This window comes from Panthera pardus, unplaced genomic scaffold, assembly GCF_024362965.1.
Source record: "Panthera pardus isolate Hobbes unplaced genomic scaffold, ASM2436296v1 HiC_scaffold_7, whole genome shotgun sequence".
NCBI classification, from domain to species: Eukaryota; Metazoa; Chordata; class Mammalia; order Carnivora; family Felidae; genus Panthera; species Panthera pardus.
In genome coordinates, this window is record NW_026527002.1 from 66,735,215 (window position 1) to 66,760,747 (window position 25,533).

Here is a 25,533-nt window from a genome sequence, read left to right on the forward strand (position 1 = left end):
CCCATGGTCTTAAGTTTCTCAGGATCCACATAAGAGTGAAAATATATGGTATCTGTCTTTTTCTGCATGACTTATTTCATTTAGCATAACACTATCCAGTTCTATCCATGTTGCTACAAAAAGCCTTGTTTCATTCTTCCTCATTGCCAAGTAGTATTCCATTGTGTATGTGAACCACAATTTCTTTATCCATTCATCAGTTGATGGACATTTAGGCTCTTTCCATAATTTGGCTATTGTTGAAAGTGCTGCTATAAACACTGGGGTACAAGTGCTCCTATGCACCGGCACTCCCACAAAGACAGAACTTTAAAAACAATGAGTTCAAATATTTATTAAAGAGCTGTATTATTTCCCTTATAACAACATTGCTGAAAAAACAAATTTGTTCTCTTACAGTTCTGGAGGTCACAGGTCTAAAATCAAGACACGGACCTCCAGTTATGGAATGAGTAAGTCACGGGAACAAAAGGCAGAGCATAAGGAATACCATCAATGATGTTGTATTGGCGGTGTAATGGGACAGATAGCAGCTACACGTTGTGTTGAACATCGCATAGTGTATAAACTTGTCAAATCACTCAGTCGTACACCTAAAGCTAATGTAACACTGTGTGTCAATTATACTCAAAGAAATTTTTTTTATTAAAGAAAAAAAAGATGGTAATAGTGGGTTTCTTCTAGAGGGTCCAGAAAAGAATCCATTTCTTTGCCTTTTTCAGCTTCTAAAAGCCACTTAACATTCCTTGGTATACGCCTCCTTCCTTGAATCACTCCAACTTCTCACTTCTGTTGTCACATCTCCTACTCCCTTTGATCCACATTTCTCCCTCTTATAAGAACCCTTGTGATTACACAGGGCCCACGCAGATAATCTAGAATAATCCCCCAATCTCAAAATCCTGAACTTAATCACACCTGCAAAGTCCTTGTTACTGTGTAAATATGCACAGGTTCAGGTTCTGGAAATTAGGACACGGACATCTTTAGGGGCACATTATTCAGCCTACCACAAGGTCTTACGTTGTTGAAAATCTCCTGTGTTGCATGAACGTTACTTTAGAGATAACCAATCTGGACATCCCCTGAAGGGTCAAACCCAGGGATATTCAGCAAAAAGTCCTCCTGAACTATCTTATTTCAGGCTGGCAAATCCTGACAGACTCTGAATACATTTTATTGCTCTTATAACTTGTTCGTACTCAGAAAAAGAGCAGCAGACGCCAGAAGGGAGGATCAGTTCTCTTTGAATCCTTTCCTGGTGTTACCATGTGAGAACTGATACACAAATCTGTGCGGCCTGGATCTCTGAGCACAGGATGGCTCAACTGAAATCCTGGGGCAACAGACGTGGGAGAGCAGATCTTGTCCCTTGTTGGTCATTATCTTTCATGGTTCCCCATCTCCTTCTGGACTACATTCAAGGCCTTCTGCACTGCCCCCAGGACTTTCCAGATCTGACCCACATTTATCTGTCAACCTCTCCCTGAGCACCCCCTAGTGGTACGTTAGATGCTTAGTACTACCAGAGTCCATTTAAGCTGTCCAGTCAATCCCACGGGCTCGCTGAAACTCTCATGCTTGCACACGCCTTGTTCATTCTGTTCAGCATCTGGCAAATTAACCTGTCTCCAAACAAACTCCTCCTTTAAGGAAATCGTCCTACCTCACGGCCTTACTGAAGAAACATCTCCCTCAGATTATGGGTTTTCCTCTTTACCCTCTTATAATGTTAGTGATTCTGTAATTATTGTAGTGGGGACAGGTTACACAATTTGTGGGGCTCACTGCACGATGAAAATGTGGCATCCCCCGTTTAAAAATTAAGAATTTCAAGACAGCAGAGCATTAAACCAAGCTTAGGGCACTTCTAAGCCCAGGGCTGTGTGCGACTACCACGGTCACACATCCATGAAGCCAGCCCTTGACCCTAGTGTGTGTCTGATAAGGACACTGAGGTCAGAAACTCATCTGTAATCTGTAATCCACATGCTTGGTCAGTGCCCCCCACACAAAGGCACACAAAAATAACGGTTGAATAAATGCATAAATGAATGAATGAGCAATATTGAAGATAGTTTTTATTTTACAGAAGATTGTATATATTTGTTTCCTATACAATGGGATGTCAGAGCAAATTGTCACAAACTCAGTGGCTTAAAACAACAGAGATTTACTCTGTCATAGTTCTGGAGGCTATAAGTCTGAAATCAAGGTGTCAGCAGGGCCATGTTCCCTTTGAAGGCTCTAAGGAAGAATCCTTCCTCTTCTCCTCGCTTCTGACAGCTCCAGCAATCCTTGGGGTTCCTTGGCTTATAGCCCCTTCCCTCCACTCTTTGACTCCATTGTCACAAGACCTTCTCCCTTCTGTGTTCATCTCGTGTGTCTTTTTCTCTCCTTAGAAAGACACCAGTCATTGGATTGAGCGCCCACCCTCGTCCACTGTGACCTCACCTTAACTCATTACATCTGCTAAGACCCTATTTCCAAATAAGGTTACCTTCTGAGATTCCAGGTGGATGTGAATTTGAGGGGGAAGACACTATTCAAACCACTACATTTGTTTCTGGGACATTCTTCAGAATGCCTCAAGAATATTTTTTGATGATAACGTCTTTAACAGTTCCTAGGATTTGTAACTTAACTGTATTTGCCAAAGTATAATCTGGAGAACTAAAAGACATTTGGATGTGGTCATATAACCAATATCAATTATGGTTGAAGCATCCTGGAATGTGAAGGGAGCAAAAAAAAAAAAACCCAAAAAACAAAAACAAACAACAACAACAACAACAACAAGAACAGGAAAATGCCCAAATTTTCATAAGGAAGATAAGGAGAAATCCAGGAACTGCTAAGTTTCCTGCCAACTCTGTGTGTATGTAAATGGCTGGGAGCTAGTTGGTTGGAATTTCCTGTACAGTCCCTGTTCCCTGGGGATGGCTAGGTGGTTAGAATGCCCTTGGACTCAGCAGTTTGCATGTTGTTTATCAAGGGTTAGGAACGTGTATTACCTTGCATGTGATAAGTAGATAAGACCTGAGAGAAGCCTTTTGAGGGCTTTAATTAAATTGACATTTAGTGGCTTCTTGCTGAATGTTCATGGTTTCATTAATTGTTCAAACTATCACAGAAGCATGAGGGTTTAAGTACCCCCCCCACCTGCTTTATTGGGGTATTATAAGTTGACCAAAATGTAATATATTTAAAGTGTAGAATGTGATGATTTGATATACATATATATTATACACATATACATATGTACCATAATCAAGCTAGTTAACACATCCATCACATCACGGTTACCTTTTTTTTCCCCTTGGGTGGGAATGCTTAAGATCTGCTCCCTTAGCTATTTTCAAATATATAAAACAGTATTGTTAACTCTAGTCACCAGGCCTTACATCAGATGCTCAGAACTTGTTCATCTTCTATAACTGAAAGCTTGTACCCTTTGACCAACATCTCCCACTTCCCCCAACCCCTAGCCCCTGTCAGCCACCATTCCATTCTGTGTTTCTATGAGGTCAACCTGTTTGTTTGCTTAGATTCCACCTGTGAGATCATACAGTCTATGACTTTATCTGGCTTATTTCACTTAGCATAATGCCCTCCAGGTTCATCCATGTCGTTGCCAATGGCAGGATTTTCTTTCTTTTTTACAGCAGAATAATAATCCAATATATATATTTACATAATATCATATATAATACAAAAATATATAATATAGTAGGTATATTACAGATGATATATCTATATGATATCTACATTATATAAATATATCTTTTCTTTACCATTCAGTTGTCGATGGACACTTAGATTGCTTCTATATCTTGCCTATTGTGAATAAGGCTACAATGAACATGGAGAATAGATAATCTCTTCTAGATAGTGAATTCATTTCCCTAGGATAAATACCCAGAAGTGGGGAGAGCTGGATCATACTGTAGTTCTATTTTTAATTTTTTTAATGTTTATTTTTTGAAAGAGAGACAGCAAGCACAAGCAAGGGAGGGGCAGAAAGAGAGGGAGACACAGAATCTGAAGCAGGTTCCAGGCTCTGAGCTGTCAGCACAGAGCCCAATCCAATGCAGGGCTCACACCCACAAACTGTGAGATCGTGACCTGAGCTGAAGTCGGACGCTCAACTGACTGAGCCACCCAGGCGCCCCAGTTCTATTTTTAATTTTTGAGGAGCCCCCATCCTGTTTTCCATAATGGCTGCACCAATTTACATTCCCACCAACAGTGCACAAGGGTTCCCTTTTCTCTACACCCTCCCCAACACTTGTTACCTCTTTTCTTTATGATAATAGACATCTTACCAGATGTGAGGTGATACCTGATTTGCATCTCCCTGATGATAAGTGATGTTGAGCATCTTTCACAGAGCTGTTGGCCATTTGTAGGTCTTCTTTGGAAAAATGTCTCTTTGGATTCTTTGCCCATTTTTAAACCAGATTTTTTGGTTTTGCTATTAAGTGTTCCTTATATATTTTGGAGATTAATCCCTTATTGGATATACAGTTTGCAAATATTTTCTCCCATTCCATAGGCTGCCTTTTCACTTTGCTTCCTTTGCTGTCCAGAAGCACGTTAGGTTTTTTGTTGTTGTTGTTGTTGTTGTTGTTGTTTTTGCTTTTGTTGTCTGTGCTTTTGGTGTCAGATCCAAAAAATCATTACCAAGACCAATGTCAAGGAGCTTTTTCCTCTGTTTCCTTCTAGGAGTGTTAAAGTTTCAGGTCTTACACTTGAGTCTTTAATCCATTCTGAGTTGATGTGTGTGTGTGTGTGGTGTAAGATAAGCATCCATTTCATTCCTTTCCTGTGGCCATCCAGTTTTCCCAACACCATTTGGTGAAGAGACTTTCCCCATTGAGTAGTTTTGGTGCTTTCCTTGAAAATTCTTTGACCATATGTGTGAGGATTTAAGATTTTCTCAGTGCATTTCCGGCTGAAGAAAGAGGCAAGTGTGATTAGGTAATAAGAAGAATCATGCTTAACACTCATTTGATAGTAAAACAAAGCCAGTAGAGTTTTTCCTGCTCTGCAGGTACTGGGCTAGGCCCCCTGTCTCTCCTGTCTTTAACAGAAGTAGTGGAGATGGAGAGGATTTCCATTTAAAGTGCAGAGGCACCACCTAGAGTGCTTCTGTGGGCTGTCCTGGGCCACTGTTGGCACGTTTCCTACTGTTTACCCAGGCTGGCTCCAAACACCTGAATGTTCTCCACATGCAGTTACCAGACACGGCAGCCGTTTTCTGCAGCCTGTGGTTTTCTTGGTAGGGAGCTTATGACTCTCTTCCTCTCCCTCAAGACTCTTTCCCCTGAGTAGGGCTGTAGAGTGAAACCACTTTGCTGGGAAGCAAAGAGGGAAGCAGGCTTACAGCCTAGAACAGCCTCTGGGTTTTGTCTGGGCACGTGGGAAGGCAGAAAACCTCCTGAAAAAGTCCCTGACCCGCTCAAGTGTGGTGGGGACCCCCAGAAGCCTCGCAGATGCACACAAGGGTAGTCACAGCCAACCCAGACCTCCCATTTCCCCATACTTGAGCATCAGCATAATCTTGAAATCATGTCAGAATTTGAGGTGTTGGGAGGGTCTCCAAGACCGTGGCCCAACCCTCCGTGGGGAGAACCCCAGGAATGAGTTTAATTTCCTATCAGCTGGGAGGAAGAGAACCTTAAAATGAAGTCGAATTATACATAATAATTATTGGACACTGCCTGTCCCAAATGTAGTGGCTAAATGTCTGGAGCCTCTCACGGCCGAGAGGAGTGAACTCTGTTGGCAGCCTGCACCCTGAACATACCCCAAAACATGCTACAGGGGCCCAGAGCTGAGAAGGAGAACAATGTAAGCTCAGGCTTTTCTCCAAGCAAACCCAGAGCATTGCCAGAACAGCCAGCAGCAGATCCAGGTTTTGTGGGGCCTGGAGCTTAGAAATTCGTGGCTGTCTTGGGACGCCGGCGTGACTCAGTTGATTAAACGTCTGACTTCAACTCAGGTCATGATCTCATGGTCCATAAGTTCTAGCCCCATGTTGGGCTCTAGGCTGACAGCTCAGAGCCTGGAGCCTGCTTCAGATTCTGTGTCTCCCTCCTCTCTACCCCTCCCCTGTTCGTGCTCTGTCTCTCTCTGTCTCTCAAAAATGAATAGACGTTAAAAAAATTAAAAAAAAAAGAAATTTGTGACCATCTTTAAAGGATCAAAAAGTATAAACTACCAGCTATAAAATAAATAGGTCATACAGATGTGATGTACAGCATGGTGACTACAGCTAATATTGCTGTGCTGCAAATTTGAAAGTTCCTGAGAGTAGATCTTAAAAGTTCTCATCACAAGAAAAAACAACTTGTAACTATGTATGATGATGGATGTTACCTAGACTTAGATCACTTAGTGGTGATCATTCCACACTACATACAAGTATCGAATCATTGTATTGTACTCCTGAAACTAATATAATGTTATATGTCAGTTATACCTCAAACAATGAAAAAAAGAACACAAAATTACAAGTATAAAAATAGGAACAAAGCAAATATTTAGAGGCACCTGGGTGCCCCAGTCAGTTGAACGTCAGACTCTTGATTTTGACTCAGGTCTGATCCCAGGGTCGTGGGATTGAGCCCTGCGTCGGGCTCTGTGCTGACAGCGTGGATGGGATTCCCTCTCTCCTTCCTTCTCGGCCCCTCCCCCTTCTCTGTCTCTCAAAAGAAGTAAACTTTAAAAAAAAGATTCTTTCTCCTTCTGTCCCTCCCCCACTCTAAAATAAAATTTAAAAAAAATTAAAAAGCAAATATTTCAATTAGTTATTTAGAATAAGAAAAGAAACCCCATATTGCTAACTTAAAAAAAAAAAAGGTTTATTTATTTTGAGAGAGAGAGAGAATGCATGCGAGGCATGAGTGAGGGAGGGGCAGAGAGAGAGGAAGAGAGAGAATCCCAGGTGGACTCCATGCTGTCAGTGCAGAGACCAACTTGGGGCTCGATCTCACAAACCATGAGATCGTGATCTGAGCCGAAACCAAGAGTCTGACGCTTAACCCGCTGAGCCACCCAGGTGCTCTGACAGTTGTTTCTATTATCGGTGGTTGGAATGTATAAAACATGCAACTTCACAGACATTCTTGCTGTTTTTATTATTGCCACTAGTTTGTGGCAATAATAAACATACATAAGAATTCTGGTAAATTCAAATGTGTGTGTTGCCATCTCATTTTTTAATTTAAAAATTATACATTTTATTAATGTAGGGAATAGTGAAAAAACAGGATTTTAATTCTTTTCATCTTTGGGACATTAAGAGCAAGTAGCAAATTACTGTCTCCCTTGGGTTTATGCGGAAGAAACAAAGTCGTGTTGGTATCTTTTAAATGTTTTTATGTGAAAAGTGTGTTTTCATGCAACTTTATATGAAAATTTTATAATTTTTCTGGCTTAAACTGCATTGATGTAGGTGGCATAAGGGAGTGTGACTCTGGCTTTTTCTTTTCTTATTTAGGTTTTTGGAAAATCCTCAGCCAGCAACCACTTGGTTTTAAAAACTTTTGATCAAAAAATCAAATCGTATTGTCAGAGAAATTAGCCATTTGTCATTTTTTTAAAAAATTTTTTTTAATTTTTTTTTTTTTTTTGAAGGAGAGAGAGACAGAGCATGAGCAGGGGAGGAGCAGAGAGAGAGGGAGACACAGATTTCAAAGCAGGCTCCAGGCCCTGAGCTGTCAGGACAGAGCCCCATGCGGGGCTTGAACCCACGAACCGTGAGATCATGACCTGAGCCAAAGTCGGACGCTCAACCGACTGAGCTGCCCAGGCGCCCCAGCCATTTGTCATTTTTAAGATGAACGACTTGAGTGACAGGAGATTCTTTCGGAAACTCACAGGGGGGCCAAAGTGAGACCTCAGTATCAGGTAAGTGCTCGCCTTGCCTGCTGCGGGTACTGACTGGGCTACCCACATCGGCTGGCCGGTCTGCCTTCTTTTTCTTTTCCTTCTCACTCTGGGTTCTGTGTTCTTATCCTACAGGAGGTTTCTTCTTGGGGGATATTCATGCTCTTGCTCTATTCTGCCAAAAGGAGATCGAAACAAGAGACGTTGGATACTCCTGAGGTTGGATGATGAATGTGTAATGACTGAGACGTGGAGGCTAGAACACAGGCCTGTAGCAAGATTCTTGTTTTGATATCCCATTCACACAGTTTAATGAGTGCTGTGTGTTTTTAAATTGCGAGCACGTGTCTTGGTTAAACTTGTGTTGAATGTGATGTTTCACTAAATATCCTACTCTCGGGGAGCCTGGCTGGCTCAGTCCGTACAGCATATGAGTCTTGACCTTGGGGTCATGAGTTTAAGGCCCATGTTGGGTGTAGAGCGTGCTTAAAAAATATATACCCTATTCCCAAGTTCTTTTCTAAGGTATGGCATGTTTATAATGAAAATGCTATGCTATCTAGCATATTCCTAACAGAATACTAACCAGGCATTGTTGAAAACTGAATCCTCCATTGAAAATTGTACATGCCAGGGATGCATGTGGGTGGCTGAGTCGGGTAAGCATCCAACTCTTGATTTTCACTCCGGTCGTGAGCTCATGGTCGTGAGAGTGAGCCCCATGTTGGCTTCTACAGTGGGCATAGAGCCTGCTTGCGATTCTCTCTCTTCCTCTCCCTCTGCCTCTCCCCCACTCACAGGTACTCTCTCTCTCTCTCTCTGTCTCCCTCTCTCTCTCAAAAAAAAAAAAATTAAAAAAATATATATATACGTATATATATGCCTGAAGCTTAGAAGAAACTTCCTGCACACTAGCTGCTGACACTTTACTTTTGAAACTTGGTTTCTCCTCTGTGACTCATCTCCTTCCAGTGCCCACCATCAGAGAACATGCTCACATCACCACGGGACACCTGGTCCTGTACTTCTGTGTCAGGATGCTGGGCGAAGCAGTGGCTAGCCATAGAAGTATCTCCAGCAGCTATTCCTAAACCTGAATGCTGGCAAGAACTGAACTACACACAGGAGAGACTGCAATCACACAAATGTATCCCACTACACCAAACGAAGCGTATTCCGGCTTAACTTCACCTACTGAGTCCCTGAAATCCACGCCTTACGGGAGGGGAAGGTGGCGTGGAGCGACACAGCGATCTTAACCGTTTGTGGTTAAGTCCTCTTACTTTTGCAAATTCCACAAGAACACCCGACCCTGTGAGATCACTGTCAAAGGCTTCATCCATCGGAAAGAGCCAACGCACCTGATAGGGCCTGAAGCTTAAGCTTTCTTACCATCACCGTAATCTGCTTCTCAGAACAGGAAAGGGACTCAAAGGCTAATGCTGTCCAAAGGTTAATTCTTGTGTAGATGGAGCCACCACTCCTTAATCCAGCGGGGTGCGATGGTTACACGTTTAGTCATCTGAATGCAGAACAAGCTGACTCTGGAAAGTCACTTCTGGACTAACAGTTATTTACCACGCGCCCCCTTGCCTAGGCACCGTGCCGAGCCAGAGAGAGTGGTTCCCTGCTCCTGAAGGCGTCACTGTTGGTAAAGTGGGTCTCTGTACCCTGCGACATGCACCACATGTGAGAAATGAACAGTTTAATGGCACACTAATGGAGGCAGGGGTTCCTTCAGATTAGAGGGAGCGGTAGGGACAGGGAGGCAGAATGGTGGGGGAAGGTAGGAGGCAGTGATGCCCAAGCAGAGTTTAAGAATAAGGAGGGGCGGGGCGCCTGGGTGACTCAGCGCCTGATTCTTGGTTTCAGCTCAGGTCATGAACTCACCGTTCGTGAGTTCGAGTCCTGCGTCCGGCTCTGAGCTGACAATGTGGAACCTGCTTGGGATTCTCTCTCTGTCTCCCTCTGCCCCACCTCTGTCTCCCTCTCTCTCATTCTCAAAATAAATAAATAAAAATTTATAATAATAAAAAAAAAAAAAGTAAGGGGGGTTTAGGTGGAGAGGAGGGATAGGAATGCCCTTCTACCTTTTCTCTGGGCTGTGATAGGTCAACTCCTGTAGTGATTTCCTAAAGGCAAATGGACCAACCAGGTGAGTGAAAAGTATCCAGTGGGCAGAGGAAGATGGACAGTGTGTGCACAGAGGCCTCACTACAGCCAGACAAAGGAAGTGATGAAATCCCTAAGCCCTCCCTTTGGAAATGTCACCAGTCTCTTTGCCCACGAAGCACCCTCTGGTGGAGATACCTTGGAATCCGAACTATAGAAATGATCCCTGAAAGTATAGTCTTTGATACCTTGTAATACAAATACACTCAGACTGAGCCTCTGGAAAAAGCCCCAGGCTTTTAACCTGCACTTCTCTAAGCTCTAGCAGCTGTGTGTTTTACTTCGAAATCTTGGAAAAGAGCTAAAGTGCTAACGTAGTATGTACTTTATTACGTGTAGGCAGATACAGAAATTAAACATAGGAGACACAAAAAAAAAATGAAAGGAGAAAAATTTAGTATTTCCCCTCCTTACCCACTAGACCATCTCGCATACTCACGTTGCATCATTTTAGAGACCTCTGAACACTGGTGTTGTCAAACTGTGCTTGCTGGATAGCAGTGCGGGGTAATGGTTAAAAATGTAGACTCAGGAGTCAGCTGACCTGGGTACGAAGCCTGGCTGCACCACTTCCTAGCTGTGTAACAACTTTAATAGCCTCTTTTAAAGAACATGAATGATAAAAAACCAGTTCTTGGAAAAGTTCATTACTATACAACATTGAAATTAGTGCCTGGCACCCGATAAGCGCTTTGTAAATGTTACTTATTATTTTTCTCAGCGTCACTATTAAAAATACCTTTAAATCTGGGGTGACTGGCTGGCTTAGTTAGTGGTACATGTGACTCTTGATCTTGGGGTCCTGAGTTCGAGTCCCATGTTCGGCATGGACTCTACTTTAAAAAATACTTTTAAATCTTTTTTTTTTTTTTAAACATTGTCCTTTAAAAATTTAAAAATCCCAGGTGGGAGGAAAAGGCAAGAGAAGTCTGGAAGGACTTCCTGTAAAAGATGTTCCTAGTTAAATTCGAATTTTCAGAGTTTGCAGAGTGAAGATGAAGGCAACAAGAGTCAGCTCAGCCCTTTCTTAGCTGAACTATGTTATTAAAACTTCTTCATAGATGTTGGGCTTTGCTCTTATGTCTACTTGCCGTCTTTTATCCCAACCCCTGTCCAGAACCCCTTTGTTGTTTCCAGGGTTTTTGCCCCCCGCTTACTGTGTAGAGGAATGTTGCTTCATGGCTGATGTTTGCTCACTCTCCCTTATTTGTCCTCGATCAACCCCACAGTCAAAAAGTAAAGCCAGTCCACTTCCCAGCCTCCCCAGCCATCAGGGGTGGCCTTGGGACCCTTTGTGTCCCAGAGGGGTAGTGGAAGTCCATGGGGCAGACACTTCTTTCTCTTTGCTCTGCCCTATTCTTTCTGCCTTGGTTTGCTCACAAAGCCTAAAAGCGTAGTGGCCATATTGACACCTCAAGGATAAAAGGGTCACGCTAAGGCTGAGGAGGAGGCTGGTTTACTGCCGAGTTCCCTGAAGGCTACACAAGCCTTGGACTTCCTTTTATATGAAAAAATACGAATCTCCTCACCCACTGTTGAGCTGCTGTTCCTTGGAGGTTTTGTTAATTGCTGCCAAACACATTCGTGTATCTGGATTGGCCACTTCGTAAGGTCAATAGAGCTGAATGAAGAAAGGCCCGTTGGAGAAGGGTAGGCCCCTGAGGGTGTCCAAACCGTGAGAAACCCAAGAACTTTGCTCAGTTGCAACTACTGTGGTGCTGGTTGTTGCTGCCATCTAGTGGCAACAACTTGGAACTAAAACGCTCACCTGGGCCACAGACTGTTTTTCCGCAGATCCTTCTTCTTTCCTTCCAACATTCGTTCATTCATCCATGCACTCACAGACTCACATGTTCATTCTACAGATATTTTATGAGAATGTACTGTATGTGGCGGGTCCTCATAAATACAATTAGGAAATACAATAATGGGGGGGAAACCTAGCTCCTTACCCCCCCCGCCCCCCCTTGAAACTTACACACTGTGGAAAGATAGCCACTAATCAAATCAACATGAAAAATATGACTGGAAGGGGCTCTAAGAGAAGAACATGGTGCTATGAGAATTATTGGTAGGGATTTTCCTTATTGGGGAGATGGATAGGAGGTTAGAGAAGGCTTTCCTGAGGATGTTCTGACTGGCCTTAGGAAGGGAATTTTCTGGGCAGTGAGACCCATCATGAAAGTGAGCTCAGCAAAGAGAGGGAGTGTGTTGAGTACAGAGGAATAAGAGAGGACCATGTGTTTAAGTTATTACTTGGTATTAAGCATTCTAGTGGGTTTTTTTTTAATGTTTATTTCTTTTGAAAGAAAGAGAGAGAGTGCAAGTGGGTTAGAGGCAGAGAGGGAATCCCCAGAAGGCTCCAGGCTGTCAGTGCAGAGCCTGACATGGGGCTTGATCTCACAAACCATGCGATCATGACCTGAGCCAAAATCAAGAATAGGATGCTTAACCAACTGAGCCACCCAGGTGCCCTTAGGCATTCTAGTTTTTTGAATTAAGACTATGGTTGTTAATTATAATGATTATCATATAATAATGACCTGATCATAAGCTGAAAAGATACAGGCTAACAGACAACTAGAGAACACTCAACCACCAACAGTGGAACACACATTCTTCTCAAGTGCATGCGGAACATTCTCCAGGATAGACCATATACTATGTCACAAAATAAAGCCTCGATAAATCTAAAAGGCAGGCTTGAAAGTATATATAGTATGTTCTCTGGCCACAATGGAATGCAATTACTAACGAGTTAAAGTGAGAACTTTTTATATTTTAAAATATTGTTGGGGCACCTGGGTGGCTCAGTCAGTTAAGCATCCGACTTTGGCTCAGGTCATGATCTCACGGTTTGTGAGTTTGAGCCACACATCGGGCTTTGTGCTGACAGCTCAGAGCCTGGAGCCTGTTTCAGATTCTGTGTCTCCCCCACCCACCCCCTTCTCTGCACCTACCCTGCTCGTGCGCTCTCTCTCTCTCTCTCTGAAAAATAATAAAATTTAAAACTTTTTAAAAATAAAATAAAATAAAAATGTTGTTAAAATTTGCTATTTGGGGGGCACCTGGGTGACTCGAGAGCGTCCAACTCTTGATTCCAGCTCAGATCATGATCCCAGGGTCATGGGACTGAGCCCTGTGTTGAGCTCCATGCTGGGTGTGAAGCCTGCTTAAGATTCTCTCTCTTCATCTGCTCCTCTCCCCAGCTTGTGCTTCCTCTCTCTCTTTCTCTCTCTCTCTCTCTCTCTCTCTCTCTCAAAGAAAAAAACTTGCTATTTTTGAATTTTTACAATTTTAAACATTACAAAGTCTCAAGCTCTGGGTATCATAATATAAATTATTCAAATCCCATTCCCCTAATGGAACATTCAATTATGGCATAATGTACTTTGTAATGTGACCGTGTAACTCTTTATAGAATAAAGCAAAGCTTGTGAAAAAATTCCTTACCATCTTGGGGCTTTATTTCAAATGCCCTGACATAAAATAAAGGGAGTAAAAATAATAGTACGTTACCAGTGAAATAAACAAAGGTGTGCAGTCCACTCAGGAAGCTGTGAGACCAGGTCTAGGGCACTGTCACTGACACCGAGAGAAGGGGATTCTTTGGGGGAACTGCGCGGCAGGTAAAGTCCATTCAAAATGGAGGTGGCTTTGTTGTGAGTGCTGAGGGCAAGGGGAGGCATAAGTAAAAGAAAAGTCTCAGGTTTGTGACATGAGCAACTAGAGAGACTGGCAGGGGCATTTCATGAGCTAAAGAGGAGTGGGGGGAACGCAGGCTGAGTTCAATTTTGGAAGTATTGAATGTGAAGTGTCTGGGAAACATCAAATATGGTGGCAGGGGGGCCGATGAGAGGAGGTAGACAGGTGTACCCATGGGAAGAAGCATTCAGTGAGGTAGGAGGAAAAGCAGTAGAACGTGTTCTTCAAAATGAAAGACAGGGATGGCTTGCTCTCTCCTCCATGCTCACAAAACACTTGAAACTGCAACCCCAATAGCACCTAACTAATGGCATCAGAGGTATTTGGGAGTGTACGTATGACTCAGAATAGAGATCCGTGGAGGGAGGTTAGCAAACAGTTGTTCAAAAATTGCAGAAGTGATGCTAAAATGAATGAACAAATGAAGAGGCACCTAGGGGAAGGGAAAGGCATTCCAGGTGCAGCCGGCGAAGTGGAGGACAGAAGGAAGAGAAAAATAAGAACGTGAAAAAAATAATTCCTCTTTATTTCTGGACTCCAGGGTCTATCAAGCCATGGAGGAAAGCTCTTGTGTATACGGCCAGCCCAACACCATTTGGAACGTCCTTCCTACATGAAAACTGACAGCCCTTAAACAACCGAATGCAGCCTCTCTTATAAGAAGCTGGCGGATAGTCCCTTGGTCTTCCACGTGTTGGCATCTCATCAATAAGAGGCGGTAACAAACTCATCTCCAGCTGGGGTCTCTCGGACAACAACTCTAATGGATATTTTTAATTCATATGGAAATCAATAATTCTGGCCACTTCAGGAAAAGCAGTTTGTGATACAGTTTGCCTCCTCTCTCTCTCTCCTTTTCTCTCCAGTTAATTTCCGTGACCTACTTCTCCTTTACTAAGTAGTTATCCTCTTCTGCATTTGAACCCACGGGTTGTCTAAAAGCTTGTTTACTATCGTCACTGCTGGTCGCTTTTGCTTTGTTGTCATTTTAATGAGTTCACAGGGTAGAAGTGGTGGGGAAAGTGAGGTCATGTGCTTCAGGGAAGGTGGATCAAGGTGGCCATGCACAAGTGGGGCTCATTTGTAAAACTTTTTTAAAGGACCATTTCTAACTCTCAAATATTTAGTTTTCAAATCTACCCCCCAATATTTTGTTTACTTCAGATTAAAAGTAGGATATATCTGGGTCAAAGTCTGCACTACATTATCTTAATTATTGTTGCAAGGTGTTAGACTGACTTTGGAACAGAAGGAAAACCTAGAGGAAAAAACGCTTTCCAAGATATGACTTTTATCACCTCCCACTACAAATAAAATGAAAGGGAGTTTCCATTTGTATGGAACCCAGAAAACAATGTTTTTGCTGCCTTGGGGATCTTCTAAAGATTTTTATAAGATATAAAGATAACATTTGTTCATCGTATACAATTTGTAACTGGAGAAAAATGTACAAAAGAAAATGGAATCACTTATAATTATATCACATTTAGGGAATCACCGTTCATATTTTAGAGCCTGCCCTAATAAACTTTTTAAAATACATAAATAATATCATCTAAGGCATAATTGTATATTTTCAATTTAACACTGCAAAAGGAGTAACTTCCCATGTCATTAATATTTCTTATAATCATGACCATTGTTTAATATTTCCATCTAAAGGATGTAATCATAATCCATTTAACCTTTCATCTGTACATTGAAGTAAAACAGTAAGGAGTCTTAGTTTATAATTCTTTGAATTTCTAATCATTCTACATTTATGGAATGGATTACTGCTTGAATGGGTACAAACATGTTCAAGTCTCTTAGTGATGAATCATTCTCTTAATTACTATAGCATTTGCCAAGAAATGACTGTGACCAGGAACTATATAAAATACTGGGGATAGAGCAGTAATTTTCCAGCATTTCTGGCATGCCCTGGACATAGGCTAAGCCAATTCCGGTGAGCAGAGAAAGCCATTAGACAGACACCTAAGTGCTTTTAGTTAGAAGCCATCGGATTGACATATACAGGAATGGAGAGTCCCAAGGGTATATGGGGCACCAAAGAGTCTTCTACTCTATCCCACTTAATTTTTTTTCTCCATGGAATCTGAATTTTAAACATAAAGACAAAACTGACAACAACAACTCTGATCGATACTGAATAGGTGTCAAGAAACAAGAAACTGTTTTAGTCATAGCCTGGTGCCTCCCATATAGAGAGACCTGAGTTGGAAGTCTTAATGAATGTTAACCTCTCTGGGTCCCAACATCTTGGTATAGAATGGTCGGAGGTAAGTAGAATGAATAGGGCTTCTTTACAACTCTTATTTTTCACTATTTGAATTTAGGTGTAGGGGAATTACTCTTTGTCCTCATTAGCTATATCAAAGCATTTCAAGGGGCTATTAATCTACTACCTAACCAGTTCAACTTATTCCATATATCTCTTTTGAGTATCTACTCTTTACTAGCCACTGTTCAAAGCGTTTTATATATATCTATAATCATAGCAATCATCTGAGAAAGTTAACATAAATCCCAGTTCATAGGTGCAGCTTCTGGTTCTGAGAGGTGATATGATTTACTCAGATACTTCTGACTTCCAAACACTGGTGTGTTTTTTTTTTTATATACTGCAGGATAGTGAGTTGGTGACGACTATCTTAAGGAAAAGGAATGAGGAAGCTATAGTTGACTCCTCACTCTCAGCAAATACCGTGGCCACTGACACTGACCTGAGAGCAGCATGAGACTATGGAAACTGTGCCTTTCTCCAAATGCAGCCCATCATTCCAAGTGCACTTCTCTCTTTGGATTCGTGAGCATAACTGAAGAGAGTGCACGAGGGTTCTAGCGGATATCGACTAATTTTAAGTTTTCGAGCCCAGAGAATTCCTTGTTTTAACTAATCTCCCGTTAAACCGAAGCAAGCAATGGTCAACCACAACAAAGATGGCGGCAGCAACGTCTCCACGGCAACGGCGACGCATTTGTCCGCAAGCGCACCAACCTTTTGTTCCGGCCTGCCATTTTGACGTCACTTCCGGCTCCGGCGGGCGGTGTGCGCGCAGCTCTTCCTGTCGCTGCTGCGGTGGAGATCCCGGTGCTGGTGAGTGGAGTCTGAGTGAGTCTCGCGGAGGGACTCGGAGAGAATGGGGCACCAGCAGCATGGAAAGGGAAGGTGAGAAGAACGCGGCTGTTGTCGCAGTTGTGACTGAGCCTCGGTTTACCCAGCGATACAGGGAATATCTCGAGAAGCAGAAACTCTTGGATAGACAGCACCGTGTGGCAAAGATGCCGGATGGCACCGTGGCGCTACCCGTGCTGGGCGAGGCTCTCCGTGAACAGCACCTGCGGGAGCTGAGGAATTGTGTGGCCCCAGGCAGCACCTGTATAGTAACCCAGCTCCTGGATCCTGTTCCCTCCAAGAAGGCTCAGAGTTGTTCACCTGCCCAAAGGCTGTGTCTTGAAGTGAGTCGCTGGGTAGAGGGCCGGGGAGTGACGTGGTCAGCTGAGTTGGAGGCTGATTTGCCCCGATCTTGGCAGCGACATGGTAACCTCTTGTTGCTGAGTGAAGACTGTTTCCAAGCCAAGCAGTGGAAAAATCTGGAACCAGAACTCTGGGAGACTGTTGCGTCGGCCCTTGGCGTCCGTCGTGTGGCCAAAAGAGGGCGGGTATCACCAGACGGCACTCGAACACCAGCCGTGACTCTGCTGCTGGGCGACCATGGCTGGGTAGAGCATGTCGATAATGGGATCCGATATAAGTTTGACGTGACCCAGTGCATGTTCTCCTTCGGAAACATCACCGAGAAGCTTCGAGTGGCATCGCTGCCCTGTGCCAGAGAGGTGCTGGTGGATCTCTACGCAGGGATTGGCTATTTTACGTTGCCCTTCCTGGTCCATGCTGGTGCCGCCTTCGTCCACGCCTGTGAGTGGAACCCCCATGCTGTAGTTGCCCTGAGAACTAATCTTGAGATCAATGGAGTGGCACACCGGTGCCAAATACACTTTGGGGATAACAGAAAACTGAAGCTCTCAAACATTGCAGACAGGGTGAACCTGGGGCTGATTCCCAGCTCTGAAGAAGGCTGGCCCATTGCCTGCCAGGTGCTAAAACAGGATGCTGGGGGCATTTTGCATATCCACCAAAATGTGGAATCTTTCCCAGGGAAGAATCTCCAGCCTCTTGGAAGCAGTGAAATGGAGAAGGAGCATTGGCCTTATCCTCAGCAAATTATCACCAACCAAGGGACAAATGGAGCTACCGGGGATTCTAGGAGAAAGACACTGCCAGCAGCCACCAAACCAGAGTGGCAGAGGTGGGCAGAATCTGCAGAAACTCGTATTGCCACCCTTCTGCAGCAGGTGCACGGGAAACCATGGAAGACACAAATCCTGCACATCCAACCAGTGAAATCCTACGCTCCCCATGTGGACCACATAGTCTTGGATCTGGAATGCCGCCCCTGCCCTCTAGTTGGCTAGAGAAGGTGGATCCTGAGACCCAAGGATCTACATGTGAGTGAACCTTAATACGTAAGTTTAGGCTGGGTTCTCACCCCTCTTTTCTCCTGGCAACCTATTTTAATATTTTGTGACCCTGAATGCAGGCTCTAGACCAATCCGAGTCATTGCATTTGTCTTCTGTTAACACATTGAGAATGAACTACATATCTGGGAGAAGCAGTATGGCTCATTAAAATGAGGCCGGGGCGTTTCTGACTTCTGACTTCAGTTCTGTCTTACCTTGGGTGGGTGATTCCAATATTCTTTTGGCCTTGAATTTCCTCACTTGCAAAATGAGGATTTCTTTGAATGGTCTCACATGAATGTTATCTAATAAGCAGTTGTTATCTAATAAGCCTTGGTTATTTTAGAGTGAAAGACACAGTGCTGTTTCCAAAATCACTCCGGCTACAATATGGAAAATCAGCCAGAGTGGGGCCAGGATGGAAGCAGGCAGACCAGTGATGAGATTTCTGTGGTTGTCCAGGCAGGAGATGGTGGTGGCCTGGACTAGGGTGGTGGCAGTGGGAAGTGGATGGATTTGAGATATAAAATTGATGAGACTAAGCAGTAGAGTCCAAATCAAAGCAATCGAATGGTGCAGCTTTGTTACTAAGACTGAATTAGGGAAGGAAAAGGATAAGAATTACTGTAGTGTATTAACTTCATTCCCTTGCTTTAGTGTTGCTAAATGAGTGTTGGGGAGGATGTCTTATGTATCAGGTTTGTTGTTGTAGAAAAGAGGTTAAGAATGACTGCTTTAAATTATAGGGAAACTAGCTTTCCAGCTTTAAGCTTGTACAAAAAGCTAGCTATTTTATTTGAGGGAGGGAGGGAGGGAGGGAGGGGGAGAGAGAGAGAGAATCCTAAGCAGATTGCATGCTCAGCACGGACTCCAGTGCGGGGCTCGATCTCACAACCCTGAGAGAGAGAGAGAGAGAGAGAGAGAGAGAGAGAGAAGAGAGAGAGAGAGAGAGAGAGAGAGAGAGAGAGAGAGGATCCTAAGCAGATTGCATGCTCAGCACAGACTCCAGCGCGGGGCTCGATCTCACAACCCTGGGAGTTGGACAATCAACCTACTGAGCCACCCAGGTGCTCCTAAGTTGGCTGTTTTTAAAGTTCAAATTAAAATCTTAGATTTTAACAGGCCTCAGATTCCCTTTTCGTGTTCCTTCTCAGGTGGACATCAGGGCCAACGTGAGGAGCTCTAGGGAGTGAGAGATATTCTGCAGGGTTTCTCAAGCGTCACTTTGTTTTGTGACTGTCTGCCAGCACCATTGTGTGCCCCTGGAATGACTGATCGCAGAGAAGCACTGGTTACCTTTGGAATGACTAATAGTTGAGAATCGCTTTTCGGAGCTGTGTTTTCGTGCACTTCGAAGCCATCTGGGCTTGTTTGCCTGATGAAGGACGCACAGGGAAGTTGTGCTTTCTCAGGATTATGACTGTGTCTGGCATTCAGCTTGTTGGGCTCGAGCTGGGGCTGCTCGTCCTTCTCGGGACAGCGTCAGTAAGGACAGGATTGGTGCTGTTTATGCTTCCACGCAAATTAAGTGCCTGCTGTCTATATGAGCTGCAGAGGCATTCGATACAGACCCTGTCTCTGAGGCGTTCACAACCTAGCAGCAGAAATAACACAAAAACTCAGAGCTGGAATACAGTAGGTACCGTAAGAGTGATAGCACCATGTAGAAGTGCAAAGGTGAAGAAAAGTTTTCAGAATGGGGAAGCCTTCAGAGGGGTAGTGTTTGACCCGGCTCTTAAAAACTGGGTAAGATTTTGTTAGTGAGTCAGGCTGGAAACAGATGGTAGTGGAAGAAAATAGTGAGTGCAGAGAGTTGGCTCAGAAGATGTTTGGAGCACCGTCACTAGAGCAGTCTGGAACAGAAGAAGCAGCGAGAGATGTGTTGAAGATGGAGGTCGTTGTAAGGATTAAAAAGAACAGTGTCCGGTACCCAGTAAGCCCCCAGGAAGTGGTAGCCGTCGTGGGATCCCACCGCAGAAGGGGGCCTGACTGGTCCGTTACCATCCCACCGAGTGGCCTGTGTTTGCCTGAGTCCTCTCCTCTTCCCCATATTGGTTTCTGACACGCGTGCCTGCAGCTTTTGTGCCTCCGGCTAAAAATGCCACGCTGGGACTGGAGGCAGCGTGGGGAGGAAGGAAGGCAGGGGAGAAACAGGGAGGACGGGGGGTCAGGGAGCCACGTGGCTAGGGGCTGAGGAGTTACCTTTCTGACCCAAGCTATGGATGGGCCGCTGACCTCAGATACACCTGACTGGTCTCGTTCGACCTGTTACGTACACATCAGGCCTTGAGTGTTCAGTGGTCAAAGAAGATTGACATGGATTCTGCCTTCATGGAATTGAGGTTCCACGCATACACTTTCTGGCCTCCCTTCTTTCTCTGTGACCTGAGGCAGTCTCTCAAGATTTAGTGTCCTGTCTGTACATACGGGTTAACAAGTGTACGTAGCCCGAAGCATACTTGTTAGGGTTAAGCGAGTTAACGGGCCTGAACCGTCAACACCGTCACTGGCACGTAGTGAATACTTCGGTCTTCGTGTAAGGTGAACTGCCCGGTTCCTACTTTGGGTGTGAGGAATAGCTGTACATTTGCTTTAGTTAAAGTAGAAGGTCCTTGTTTTGAAAAGCCGTTCACTGATTGATTGGGATGTACCGCGTACTCTCGCTGTCAGGCACTGTGCTGAGGGCCAGAGACACAGAGGTGAGTAAAGCTGAGTCCTGGGGGGCATGTGACTCTTGATCTCTGGGTTGTAAGTTCAAGCCCCATGTGAGGTGGGGCAAGTACTCAAAATCTTTAAAAAAGTAAATAAATAAAAAAAAGCCGAGTCCTGCCCAAAATGGGAGGGATCACTTCTGGTGACGGGGACACAGAGGAGACAATGTTAATACTGGGCACTAAGTGCTGAGACAGAAACAGACGGGTGTTCACGGGCACACACAGTGGAGGCAGCCGTCCACGTTCGGGGGTGTGGGTTAGGGGAAGTGGAGGGTGTGGCTGGGAAGGTGGGAGCAGGGGCGCTTCACTTGAGACTTAAAGAATGAGCCGGAGGGGCGCCCGGGTGGCTCAGTGAGTTAAGTAGCCAGCTGTCTTGGTTTCGGCTCAGGTCATGGTCTCCCAGTTTCATGGGTTCAAACCCCGAGTTGGGTTACTGTGCACTGACCGCACAGAGCCTGCTGGGATTCTCCCTCTCTCTCTGCCCCTCCCCTGCTCCCACTCTCTCTGTCTCTCTCAAAATAGATAAATAAACTTGGAAAAAAAAAAAAAAAAAAAAGAATGAGCTGGAGTTATGTGTGAATGGAAGAAAGTAAGGGTCCCCTAAGCCTTTTCTCCACCTTGAGTGTGTCCGTTTACGTTACAGTCTTCTCCGAGCACTTGCTGGATTGGCCTGGTCAGAAAGAGGCACCTAATGGAACCAAGGAAAAAAGACTGAAAGGATCAGGAGGCTCATGGAGGCTTGGTCACCTCAGTCCGGGAACGTTTAAAAGTGCTGAAGCTTCCTCCGTGAGCATCAGTATTAGTTGTCACTTAGTGCACCACTTGATGGAGAGGTTGTGATTAAAAAAACAGTGACGATAACTTTTTTAAACTCCCTCAACTATGAGTTGCTTTATTCATTAACTTCATGATTTTAATAAGTGATGCGCATCTCTTGGGAGTATAATGCATGCATGTTAAATATAAAAACATAGAAATTTGAAATGATGAGAAACACATGAATAGCATTTTGAATTCACTTTCTCCCACCCTGGACACGTGTCGATATATGTCATTCTGAACAGCCTCGGGGTGCGGCCACTTCACACTGGGCAAGCCGTGACACTCGTCATTTTCTTGGCCTTTGGTAGCGTCCTCTTGTGCGCACTGATCATTACTCAGCTGACGCTTCAGGGGATGGTCGGCAGATCTCGGGACTTCTCCGTGGCCCTCTCCCGTTTGGCATTCCAACCTCTAAACTCGTTAACTGGGCTCCTGGGACTCCCAGTACCATCTCCACCTCAGGGAGTCGGCTGGGCTCCACCCGGCTTCCCCCTCGTCCTGCCACAGCCGGGGAACTTTTTCTCCAGGCAATAGGCTGGAGCGATTAAACCATTAAATGGCTCACCTTGTTTTTGTCTCCCATGGATCATTGTCCTTCATTGCCTTGAGGATAGTTGTTTCTTATATTTTGTGTAGCTTTTTTTTTTTTAACTCTTTAGAAGTTTATGATAGTGTATAAATTTACTAGTTTTCACAATCACTGAAGAAACTCACGTTAGCAATAATAAATACAGATCAATACTTAAGCTGACACAAAACTTCAACATACAAAGTTCATAAGAATTTCTTACCACAATTGTGTTAGGATCCCTACCTATATTATAAACTGAATGTAAAACTATTAACACTAAGTACAGGGGAAATTTTCTGATGAGATCTGAGACTGCCTGCAAGATTACTTGATCAACAATCACATAATTTCAGAGAGGGCCCAAACTGTCAGAATAGGTATTTGCTTCTGGCTTTTTGAAGGTGAAGGTTGAATCAAAGGCAAATAGAAAATAACGAATATGAGGCTACAACTGCAGTTTGGAACATACCACACACACGCACACGCACGTATCCACCACACTTATGTACCCTGTCGTCTCCTGGATGGAGTGGCCCATGCGACGAAGCTCTCTGTACGCTATTAGGTAGGTATTTATAGATGGACAGACAAGACGGTCCTAGTTTCCTTTTTTAGTAATTGAATTTTGTTTTTTTAAATGAAAGCTATATGTATGCATAGTTTCATAACTCAAGCGAAGGTCAGCAAAACTTGATGAGTAAACCTGCAGCTGCACAACACCAAACAAAGCAACTGGCTCCGTCCTACACGGCTCCTTTTCTCTTGTTTTTGTGTCTTCTGTCAACAATTTCAGCTGGGCCCATGTGCCAGAGGGGATGCAGGATCTCAGCAACATGCACCAGCAGGAGCCATGAGAGTACGTATGGAACTGAGCCCTGAGACTGCTGGGTGAGGAGCAGTTTGCGTTCATGTAGGACTCCACTCCCCCATCATTATAGTCTGAGGAGACCTAGGCCATGGGAACATTTCGAGGAACACCCTACTAACCTACTATACTTACGGCATCATACTCATTAGGCCAGAGACACAACGAGCTAGTATATTGTACTCCGAATAATCACTAATACCATCCAGCAACCTGTTCCATCAGTGAAATTTTTAGGGCTACTGGTCTGCTTGAATGCCAAGATTGCTCCTTCACGGTAAAGAACAGATTTTTCCATCTCACCCACTCATCAGTGTTCCTCCGTCAAGGAAGCACGCCAACCTCTGTATGCTCCTTTGTGGGAATTCGGGACTTGGGAATACTGCTCTGACTCCTCTCCTGGGTGATATAGAAGGCCGCCAGTTTTCAGTGGGATCCACAGCACATAAAGTCTCTGTAGCAGGTACAGGTTGCGGTGTAATTAGCTTTGTTTCATGGACCATTCAACCCAGGAGATTCTATGGTACAAGAGTATCTGTGATAAGCAAAGCAGCCATGGAAGTTTAGGACAAGCTCCAATGGGAAAATCACAAGGTAGTCTCAAGTGGATGTCTGTAGCAAGGCCAGATGGTATGCAGCAGAGAGCCAGGCGTCATCCAAAAATGGCTCCTGGCATGCTAATGGGCGTTGGTAGAATCTGAGCATCTTCTGGGACTTCGGGTAACCATGTAGCCAGAGTTGCCCATCATGAGCTGAGTTTTGTCAGACCCTTCAAGTCAAACCATCATAAGGTGGAAGTGGTACATCTGGGATGGATGGCGAGAGCCAGAGGAAACGAATAGGTGCACAGGTAGGTGGCCCAGACTCCTGTGTCATGTTTATAATTCTTGCATCAATGCCCTTCCCTCGGCCCACAATCATGGCCACTTGAGAAGCCCTTCTGTCTTGCTGATAAAGGATGCAAATGCAGAGCTAAGTTCATTGATGGGTTATCTTGGAATACGGGTTCAAGACCAAAATAAACTGCTGCTACCCTACAGCCCTACTCAGGAGTGGTCTTAAAAGACAGCAGGGAAGGGTATCTTCCCACAAGGCAGAACTGGGGGCAATATTCCTGGTCATCCACCTCGTATGGAAAGAGAAGTTGCCTGAAGTAAGAATATACCTTCATGGCAAGTGGCAGGTGGGTTAGCAAATTGATCAGGCGCCTGGAGTGGGAAAGATTAGTTCAGGGACAATGAAGCCTGGAGAAGAGGTGGTGGGGAATCTATGGGATTGGATACATGAGTAAAGAGCTTTGTGTTGCGTAAGTGCCTACCGGAGACATGCACATCAAAGAGGAACTCAACAAGTAAACAAAAGACTTGGCTGGTTAATTTTAGCAGCGGTAGTCATAAGCTACCCCAGTAGCATAAAGAGCTTATGAATAACATGTTGCAGGGATGCAGGTTAGCAAGTTGCCAACAGCATGGCTTCTACTCACCAAAGAGCCTAGTATTCAGCGCTGAGCCCTTGGTTCAACACCATCCCTCAAGGAAACCAAGCAGCTAATTGGTAGTAAGTGGGTTACATTGGGCTTCTGTCATGGAAGGGCATTGATTCACCTTGACTAGAATCTTCTATGTGCATCCATGAGTTTACCTTTCCTGCCCACAAGATGTTGGCCAGTGCTGCTATCCAAAGGTTTACAGTGTTCTATCCATCAATATGTCTCCTGCATAATATTGCCTCTGAACAGCAAAGGAAGTGTTTGAGTGGGCACATGACCAGGTGATTCACTGATCCTATCACATACTATACAACCAGAAAAATGCTGGCCTGGTGGAGTGGTGGAAAAACCTTTTGAAACCAAATCAAAGCTTGAAGATAATGCCCTATGAATGGGATCCCATTCACCAGGATGCAGTATACACTCTAAATCCATACCTATTACATGATGAGTGCCATGTCCCATTTAGATAGAAAATCCACAGCTAGGAATTAAAGGGTAGAAATAGGAGAATTTCCACTGTGGCGGGCTAAACAGTGTCCCCCAAATATGTCCATGTCCTAATACCCAGAACCAGTAAACATATTATCTTAACATGATAAAAGGGACTTTACAGGTGTGATTAAGTTAATCTCAAGATGAGGAAAGTATCCTGGTTTATCCATGTTGGCCTGATATAATCTCAGGGGCTCTTATAAGAGGGAGGCAATACAAGTAGGACGTAGAACGTGTGATGACAAAAGCAGGACAGAGTAACATAAGGAAGAGGCCATGAGC

General features: G+C 44.3%; 1 protein-coding gene across 10 annotated transcripts in view; it reads left to right on the forward strand.

Moving 5' to 3' along the window:
• The window catches only part of TRMT12 (tRNA methyltransferase 12 homolog), an 81,321-nt gene that overhangs the window by 38,962 nt on the left and 16,826 nt on the right, over positions 1–25,533 (forward strand). For 3 of the 10 annotated variants that reach the window (XM_019459888.2, XM_053896480.1, XM_019459889.2), the window contains exon 1: positions 16,401–18,282. In XM_019459888.2, coding sequence (XP_019315433.2) covers positions 16,714–18,249 — 1,536 coding nt within the window. In that variant the 5' untranslated portion in view covers positions 16,401–16,713 and the 3' untranslated portion in view covers positions 18,250–18,282. Of the gene's footprint in view, positions 1–7,641; positions 7,915–16,400; positions 18,301–19,449; positions 20,995–21,652; positions 24,118–25,533 lie in introns of those variants that run through there. The other 7 variants (XR_002082876.2, XR_008419981.1, XM_053896481.1 and 4 more) reach the window with 6 other exon arrangements.